Source organism: Impatiens glandulifera, chromosome 2, assembly GCF_907164915.1.
Source record: "Impatiens glandulifera chromosome 2, dImpGla2.1, whole genome shotgun sequence".
Classification (NCBI taxonomy): Eukaryota; Viridiplantae; Streptophyta; class Magnoliopsida; order Ericales; family Balsaminaceae; genus Impatiens; species Impatiens glandulifera.
Window position 1 is genome coordinate 949,688 of NC_061863.1, and position 9,994 is coordinate 959,681.

The 9,994-nt window shown below is 32.3% G+C and overlaps 1 protein-coding gene and 1 long non-coding RNA gene across 2 annotated transcripts; both read right to left on the reverse strand.

The window, feature by feature from the left end:
- Nucleotides 1-3,531: 3,531 nt before the first annotated feature.
- LOC124928152 (putative RING-H2 finger protein ATL37) lies at nt 3,532-3,960 on the reverse strand. The gene has a single exon (XM_047468680.1). The coding sequence runs from the start codon at nt 3,958-3,960 to the stop codon at nt 3,532-3,534; it is 429 nt and encodes a 142-aa protein (XP_047324636.1).
- A 1,035-nt stretch (nt 3,961-4,995) lies between these two features.
- Nucleotides 4,996-7,400, reverse strand: LOC124927712. The gene is made up of 4 exons (XR_007098427.1): nt 7,081-7,400; nt 6,935-6,984; nt 5,945-6,049; nt 4,996-5,575 (listed from the first exon to the last, which is right to left on the reverse strand). It is a non-coding gene; the product is annotated as an uncharacterized LOC124927712 (long non-coding RNA).
- Nucleotides 7,401-9,994: the final 2,594 nt, after the last annotated feature.

The following is a 9,994-nucleotide window of genomic DNA, read 5'->3' on the forward strand; positions in this document are numbered from 1 at the left end:
GATTAATTCTCTTTTTTAAACTCTTAATTGTTGAAAACTTTAAAGGAGTGACAATATCTAGTGTAAAAACAATACACTCTCCATAAAAAGTATGAGGGCCAAGTCGTTCACCCACAAAGAGAAAACAATATGTTATTGAACAAATTGTGAAGAAATCAATTACAAAGACTAGAAAAGCTTTGATTTATTATGTTTTACAATTATTTTTAGTATTAAATTATATTATTTTTAAATTATATATTGTTTCTAATTTGTCTTGTAAATTTGAAATTTTGGATTTCAATATGTTTACTAGAAGACTAGTAAAAACTACTATTGCGATGAGATGATTAAAGACAATTTATCGATTATATTATGTTGTTTGATTTTGTAAGAGTAGATGTTATAATACATTTTGGACCATGTTTTTTTGGTAAGTTTATTTTATATTTTGGACCATGTTTTTTTGGTAAGTTTATTTTATATTTTGGATCATATTTTTTTGTTACTTTAATTAGATTGTGTAATTTATTAATATAAAATAATATATTAACCCAATTAAATATTTTTAATTAAATATAACACAATTAATTATTATTTATTTTAATTTAAGTAAATTTTATTATTAAAAATAAAATTTATTTTTTTCAATAAAAAAATTAAATAAAATTTATTTTTTTCAATAAAAAAATAAATTATTGAGAGAGAGAAATAATTAAAAGAGAAATGATTAGGTAAGGGAATTTGGTGAGGGAATTTGGTGAGGGAATTTGGTGAGGGAATGACGTGGCATAATCTTATTCGCTGAAAAAATCAAATAATTTCTCTCTTTTCTCTCTTTCCTCTCACTTTTACATTTTCCAACCAATGAAAGTGATGCCACGTCATTCCCTCACCAATTTCCCTCACTAAATTCCCTCACTCTATCACTCCTCTAATTAAAATGTGTATAATAATCGTATTTACAATAATTTAAAAAAAACATATTTATGATAATAAAAATTAAAGAGAATAATTATTAAATGTTTTTTAATAATAATATTTGATTTTTTATTGAATGAGTCTTAATTAATTTAATTAATAGAGAGATAAAAGGTAAGTATTGAGAAGAAAGAGAAAAGGTAAGTAGTGAGAAGAAAGAGAAAATTATTAATGAAAATAAAGAGAAAAATAAATATATATTGAGTCAGCTTGTCTAGTCAGCACTCCACGTCCTTAGCTGCCCCATTCGCTGCAAATGTTTCGTTCCCCCTATCATTACTCTTATCATTTATACATGTTATGCATACATATAAAGCTGTTATTTGATACTTTCCAAAAGTAATAATCTTTTTGTAAGATTCCTCTAAGGGTTATTTAAATAACTAGTATTTGAGGCTTTGTATTCCAACGTTAAAAAAATTTAATAATAAATATTTGACCGTGTTTAGAATTTTTAAAATAAAAAGTAAAAATTATTTAAAAGTATAAAAATATTCAATTTCTTTTAACAGTATTTGAGTAAAAATAAAAATTAATTATTAATTACAATAAGCAAGAAATAAAATATTACTTTCCATGTGAGGAATAATAAGATACATTTCTATCCAGAACAAATAAATTATTCTTATTCTAAACAAACTCGATAATAGAAAAATATAAAGTGTTTACATTAATAAATCTTATTCCAACCCTTTAAGCCAATAATTAAAATTTTGAATGATATATCAATTTAGTATTCAAATAATAACACATTAACTTAAAAAGAAACTCAAATTGAATACACCATCGACATAAGTGAAATTTATCCTTAAAATATTTATTATATGATCAAAGTTTTAGATATTTCAATCATCACAATTTATTACTTTGTTGATGAAGAAACCATATAAACCCTTAAAACTGATTTTGTAAATTTAGTTGTCTTTCATATGTTAACAATTTTGTGTGAAAAAAAAATAAACATTTATTTTTTCAAAAGAAACTATTATATTATTCATTTTTAATCTTTTATTACAAAAATATTTATTTATAAACATGATTCACATCTAAAGGGAGAGGTAACATAAAATATGTTTTTATCAATAGAGACACTTTGACATATAAATTTATGTGACAATATAATAAAAATAAAATAATAAGATGTATGGGTTAAGAAATAAGAATAAATAAAATAGCAACTTACCATAATTGAATTCAATTTACAAAGGTATGTCATTGAACATAATAAAAATAAAAATAAATATTTAATTACAAATATAATTAGTTCTATTCATGTTGTTAAAAAAAAAAGATAAATTTTATGAAATATAAATATTGAATTTCTTACAAAGTTATTACATCATAAGATTGCATATATAATGTTTTGACAAAACAAAAATTAAGACTAATCCTAAATGTATAGTTATTTCAACAATGCATTATAAATTCAATTATCATTAAATTTTTTATAAGGAAACAACTTCACTCTTTCAATAATTTTGTAATGTTTTTGAAGTGTGTTTGAAGAGTTTTAGGTTGACATAGTATATATATTCTTAAGTATATATATTATGAAAGGCATATCAAATATTTTTTATCTCCCTCAACTTTTAAAGGTTTATTATTTAATAATAATTATTTATTATATTAAAAGAAAATAAAATTGATAATGGTTCAAGCTAGAATAAAAATATATATTATAATAAATGAAATAAATTAAAACTATATAATTTTTTTTTTCAAAATTCATTAAATCAATAATTTTCTTCATAGTTTCAAGTGACACATATGATCTATGATTCAGTATTGTGATGAAATTTGATATTGGGCTTGTTATTTAAGAAAAGAGGATTATGTAATATGCCTACAATGTTTTCTTTCACTATAGTACCACATTGGTCAATAATTTTTTTTTTCTTTTGTTACATTATTCAATAGTGCATTTTAAAATTAATAATTTAATGAATAAATATCTAAAACAAATAATTTGATTAGAAGTTCTTAAAGATTACATAATACAAATATTAATTATAAAATACCTCCAGGTATATTACTATCACTTTTTTCTTTCTTTTCTCTTGTTATAAATAATCAATAATAGTATAATAATAATAGTATCATAAAAAAGATAATCAATTTTTTTACATGTAATCAAAGCCAGTTATACAAATGAGAGATAAATTGAAAATTTAACTCTTGTTTGTATTTATAAACACCTCTACTTGATAATTCATGAATTGAATCAAATTTATCAAATTTTGTTGTAACACAATTTTTTTATTATGTCTTCCCGATGAACCCGAAGTAGACAAAGTTGACCCAGATAATTCATCTTCGAGCCAAACAGATGATCATCCGGAAGCATAAAATTATACATAAAAAAAAAAACAATCTCACTTTCTTGTATAATTTATAATATTGTAATATATATATAAAGTCTTAATTTATTTCAGTTACTATTAATTTAAATATGTAGATCAACAGACAAGAAAGTAGATAAAACTAATCTTAGTAATTCAAACTTTCACCTCAAAATAAAAAAAAAAAACAGCATAGAACTTAACCCTACCACCTTTGCTCCTGCTACACGGTCTACACCTCCAGGTCCGGTCGCCACCCAGAGTAATCGTGACGGCATATTGGACACGTTGTTTGTTGTCCGAACCATTCCCTAATGCAGACAGCATGATGCCGATGTTGGCAAACGGGGAAGATGATAATTTGCTCACCCGTCTCGAAATCGCAACAGCATACGCTGCAGTCACGATGACCGGGAGAGTCTTCTGGTTGACTCTCTTGCGAAAACGTGACAATCGCAAATGACTCGATGATGTGATCATCATCGAGTCTATCAGGCTGAGGAGGGAGTATTTCAGTGTTCCGAAAATAAGAATTATAGAAATAAGCAAGAATGAGAGGGAGAAAAACACCCCCCACCACAGCACAGATGATGATGAGGGAATGGTTGTCTCTGACAGACCCGATTGACTTTGTAAAATTAAGAGAAGGTGGTGTTGCCATGAGAAGGGAGTGAGAGAGATCATGAAAATAAAAGAGAAAGAGAGATGAGTTTGAATGAGAGAATTTTTTTTTGAGATTTAAGGTTTATTTTTTTCCTCATTTGTTTGTAAAGGTCCCACGCCTATGCAAAGAGGGTCAATGCAACAAGCTACTTCCTGATGGGGTAAGAATACTTGATGTTGTTAATCAAGAGGGTCAATGCAACAAGCTACTTCCTGATGGGGTAAGAATACTTGATGTTGTTAATCAAGTATCATGATAGGGCTGATGTGCATGAATGGAAGGAACAACAAGTTCAATTCTAATTTGGCATGACATTGTATACGTTCTAGAGGACAGATTGTAGAATGATATCATAGTGTGGTCTTTTAATATCATAGTGTGGTCTTTTAAGATCATAGTGTGGTCTTTTAAGATCTCCCGACATCAGGTTATGCTTTGGCTAGTTTATAGAGGACGGCTGATGACTAGGGGATAGAATCAACAAATTCATGACAAAACCGAATACGAGTTGTGTCCTTTGTATAATTGTGAAGAAACAATTCCTCACTTATTTGGTGATTGAGCATTCACTAGTGCACTTTGGAGGAAGTTTGCCAATAATTTCAGTTTACAAAGTTTCCCGATTGATTGGAGTAACATCAAAAGCCTAGTCTCACAAAGACTAAAGGCAATTCTTTCAAGGCCAATATCTTCAAATGCTTCTATGGAGCCTTAGTGTATCATGTTTGGATGGAGAGAAATGCTAGAATGTTCACAAGAGTTTGGAAAGGTGAGGAACAAGTATGGAGTGATATTGTATTCGATGGCCTCTCTTATTCATACTTGGAGGAGGACTCCTATTAATTCAGACAATTGGGAGCTATGCCAAAGATAGGGAATCAAGTTCGAGGAAGTGACAAAAGTTTCATTGTTCAAGGCGAGATGATGTAATTTGCTTGCTTATTGTTGGTATTCATTTGTTTCTTGATGGTTGTTTGTATTCATGTTTGTGGTTTGTTGGATTGATAGGTTTAATGTTTTCTTTGTTTCAAAATTAGGACAAATGTTTGTTTTGTCCTAATTCAAAACTCATGTACTCGTTTTCCCTTTTGGGGTTTTATTAAATGGCAATAAGTCATTTTCCAAAAAAAAACATAATATATGTTTTTTACTCAATTAACTCCAAATAACCTGATTTTCAATAACCTATATCAAACAAGACCTTAGCCTTGGTGAAGGTAATGCACAACAAATTGTATAGCAAAAGAAAAGGGTGGCTTGTGAACACACAATAAAAAGATGAACAAACCATATGAAAACAGAAGAACAAAGACATGACCTGAAGTGGCGAGCAGCTTATGTTGGATACATGTCTCAATACCTAGTTCCAGCAACAACATGAGAATTAGCGCTGCAGACAGGTGCACTGAAACATGAAGAGTTGCAATTATAGCCTGCCTCCCTCCCTCCCTCGGGAAACTTTTTGAGGAACACAAATAATGACAATTATTAACAATTTAACACCATAGTAGCCCCTCCCTCCTGCGGACACATATGAGTGTCCCAGAAGGTACAGAAATCTCCCAAGCTGATCAGAAAAAGTGTCTCTCTGCAATATGTGGTCTAGATTATACTGTAAAGAGAAAGAAAAATCATAAATGATTAGTCACATGGAGATCCAGCTTCACTCAAACTTCACTTACAAAAAGTACTAGCCTATTTTGGAAGGGATTGCACAGAAGTTTTTTATTGATATGTTTAAAAAGCATAGTAGATTTATTAACATATATACTGCACACAACTGGTTACACCCTTTTGATTAAAGTGCATTTATTATTCATAGATCTGCTTAACGAATTAAATAGTAAATGCATTTTCTATAACACCAACTTCAAAGAAAAAGCATTTACTACCATCAATTTTGCATGGTAAGAGAATGTCAGGTTAGAAATGGTAAATGAACTAATCTTCCAAATCAGAACAGTATACTGATAAAACCCACCTGAGGGAACATAGAAAAGGCCAATATAAGATATATAACGCCACCAATGATATCAAACTGTCATTTCTTCTTGCGCAATTTCAATATGTTACCACCTAGAGCAATCTGCATCAAAAACATAAAGAATGTTATTTAAAAGGAATGTCGATCCATTAGAGTGTCTTTCTATCTCATTCAAGGGACCAAAATCCCATTCTAGCTATATAAGTTTTGGATGGTTTGGGTAGGATTTGGTGAACAATTAGTTGGCTGGATGGATGAAGACAAACATAACACAATCCTGCCACTAATTCACAAATCCAAGCAGAAAGATTGACTTTAGTTGGAAAGATTTAGGTTACAAATGTTAGGTTGAATATATGAAGATTACAAAAAAAAATGGCACCAGTTATACTATTCATATAGTCGCATTTTCAATTGGAAATTCGCATGAGTTGGGTTATATTATTGATATTGCTCATAGTTATTAAATGGGCTAAAGTGAAAGAAGTCGGAGATGTTTGCCTCATGAAATAATGTTTTTTACCATATTAAAACCCTTTTCATCTTTGCAAGATTAATTGGTTTAGTAGTTTATGTGACAGTGTAATTTGTCAACAGATATTTATCCTTAAACATCATCTAAACCAAACAAATTCAAGTTTCATTCTAACTTCCTAATATGTTGTATAAATATGGATCCATCCTATTTTGTGGGCTGGGAATTGGGATACATATTTGTCCATCTCCACAAAGATGGTGCAGCTATTCTAGGAAGAATGTATATCTATATGCCACTAGTAAAGGAATAAATATTGCAGATACTAAGAGAAATTAATATTAAGAGAATAATGTAGATTAAAAGATGGAAAACATTATTAAAAATATGAATAGATAGTGTAATCACTAAAGGAAGAACGGTATAGACAATAAGATGAAAACCAATTTATATGCAAGTATTTGATGAATTTACATGTGCAACAACAGCATTGCATGAAAGCCATAACTCACCCTGTTGACCTCTCCTCCGAGGATCCATCACATGAGCCATTACAAACTAGCTGAGAAGTGAAATTATGGTGGAAAGTTACAACCTTGATAATATGCAAGACAGAAACCATAAAAACAAAACAAAACAAAAATTGAAAGCTAATTACCTCACCAAAAATGACCCATTTGGATAGAAGTGGATAGTCACTGGCAGATCCGACAGGAGCAAACCATGATGACCAGATCTCATCTTTCACTAATTCATTTATGCGACGCAATTTCACAATCCATGAATATCCCTAATTGACATGGCTGAATGATTGTTCGCCACTATTTTGAAACAGAGAGAAGAGCAAAATAGGCGGCACAGGCTCAGTCTCTTGCCGCCGCCGCGGCGATAGAGAAGATAGAAGGCGACAGTGAACCAAAGGACACAAACCAAACCTAGCCCCATGACTATTTTAAAGAATTAATCAAATTTTCCACATTGTTGATAATTCATAAATATCTAAGGAAGGCTTTATAAAATTATTCATGTTCTCCCTAAATCTTTTAAAAACATTGATTAATTATTAGATTGTCAAAAACTCTATTGAATGAATATATAAGTCGATCTCATTCATTAAAAGTACGAGTTATTCGCAATAAACGCAAAAGCCAAGGGTTTTACAATTCACATGTCAAACCAAACCAAACCAAACCGATCAAACAAATCCATTACGGTTTCATTTTTACCAAATAGATCCCTCTAACAGTTCGGTTTGTCGGTTTGGCGTCATTGAAACTGTTCAAACCGACCAAATATTAAAAAAATAATGTTTCAATAATAAGACGAGAAACAAAAATCAAATTTTAAAACAATAATGATGAGTAATATATTATAACTATTAGGTCATAACAGATTAAACATAGATTTTGCTCTCTTCTCTCTTTAATATATCTGGTTTTTTTAGTTGTTTTTATATTTGGCTCTATTGAATAAAAAAAATTATTATGAAGAACCATAGTTATTGAAAACCTATATCTGATGTACCTCAAGTCCCTCTAGAATAATTGTTAGATAAATTCATACCGGTTCGAATAAACCTAACTTAAACAAACTTCCCATGCAGGAACAAGAAACCGGACCGGATGAACAAAAGAAAACCAACTGAAGAAACCGAACCGGTCAAGCTACCAAACCGATCAAGAGTATTCGGTACGTGACCGCACAGAGGAAGGATCGGCCAAAGCTCAAAAACCGGAACCATCATACAGCCGATCAATCCATAAGGCAAGCATAACCGGAAGAAGTCCGGTTACTTCACTACCAAAGACATTCGGCCAAGTCAAATGACCGAACAGTACAAGAAGACAATTTGGGTATCTGTTGAGAATGATACCAAAGAAACAGACTGAATACTTCCATATCCATGCAAGTCTGAGGAAAGCCTGTAGGCTGCAGAAGACAGTACTACCGGATCCTTCTACTTCGGGATAAGCCAGAAAGGAAATCTTCAAAGTACAGACAACTGTCCAAGCAGACAGTGCCTATATCAAGTAAAAGACAAACCCAACAGGTTTGCCTTACAGACCGGCAGGTCTGAAACAGGACACCAGGTCTGAGACGACCGGCAGGTCTGAGACACTGAATCACTGCATCTCTGATCAGCCAATCAGATTCAAGGCTTCGAAATATGACCGTTGGCATATTTCACCTATAAAAGGAGGCAGTTGCAGAAGAGTAAATGCAGTTACTAAGAGTTACTAAGTGGGACATTAAGTGAGACAAGTGAAGCGTTGAGAGCATTTACTACAAGTGATAACAGTGTGGTATTCTAAGAAAGCCTAAGTGCTAAATTCTAAGTGTGTGCTACAATTTCGGTGTGAATTGTAAGCGTGTTATCGAGCAGGAAATAAGTCTCGATCGAATTGTACTTGTATTCCTTAGTGAATATCCTTCTCGCGGTTTCGAGAGGAAGGGGTGACGTAGGAGTTTTATCTCCGAACATCCATAAAATCTGTTGTGTTATTTACTTTCTGTTGGCTTCATTATATAACCGACTAACTTAACCATACCGCCCCAAACCAACTCCATACTGACCATACCGAATATCCAGATAACCGAAACCGACCCACCATTCTTCAAATCTCCATCATCCGAAACCGACTCCGCCTATCATACACGTGTACCGCTTCAACTTGAAAGCAAACCTCTTCTGCGCTTGAACTTAGTTCAAGGGTTTGTGACAGGTTGTGTAGTATTGAAACCCCGGTGTTAATCTCTAACCGGATTAACCACCACCCTACGAGTGAGAACCGCTAACCGGTCCAACCCCCGGTCCACCAGCGGCGACCTAGATCCTAACAATTGGTATCAGAGCAGTTAGTTTCAATACTCAAGCAAACATGTATCAGGATAGGCCTCCAATGCTAGAAGGTGATGACTTTGCCAACTGGAAGGCACGCATGCACCTGCACCTAGTCACCTTGGATGATGAAATGGAATCCATTCTAACCGAAGGACCTATAGTCATTGATAAAGATAGAAAAGAATGGACGGCTGAAGATAGGAGAAGAAACAATCTGGACAACCATGCAAGAAACCGAATCTCCAACAGCGTGGACAGAAACACATACTGCAAGATCAGAGATTGCAAAACCGCGAAGGAGACATGGAACACAGTTATCCAGATCTTTGAAGGAAATGAAAGAACAAAGGAGAACAAGATGATGGTAGCTACACAGAAGTTCGAAAGCATCAAAATGAAACCAGGAGAAACGATGAAGGAATACAGTGACCGGTTCACTGGTGTGTTAGATGAATTAGCAACTCTGGGCAAGAAGTATGACAACAAAGAGGTCATTATGAAGGTTTTGAGATCTCTTCCAAGTGCCTGGGATATAAAAACAATGGTAATGAGGGAATCAAAAAGCCTACGTAAGATGAAATTATACGATGTATTCGAAGATCTTAAGGCATACGAGTTCGAAATGAAATCCAGAACCGAAGAGGAAGTCTCGGCCTCAACATCAACCAGAGCATTATTCACATCTACAGAACCGGCTGTACCTACTTCTGTACCCACACCTGCACCGATA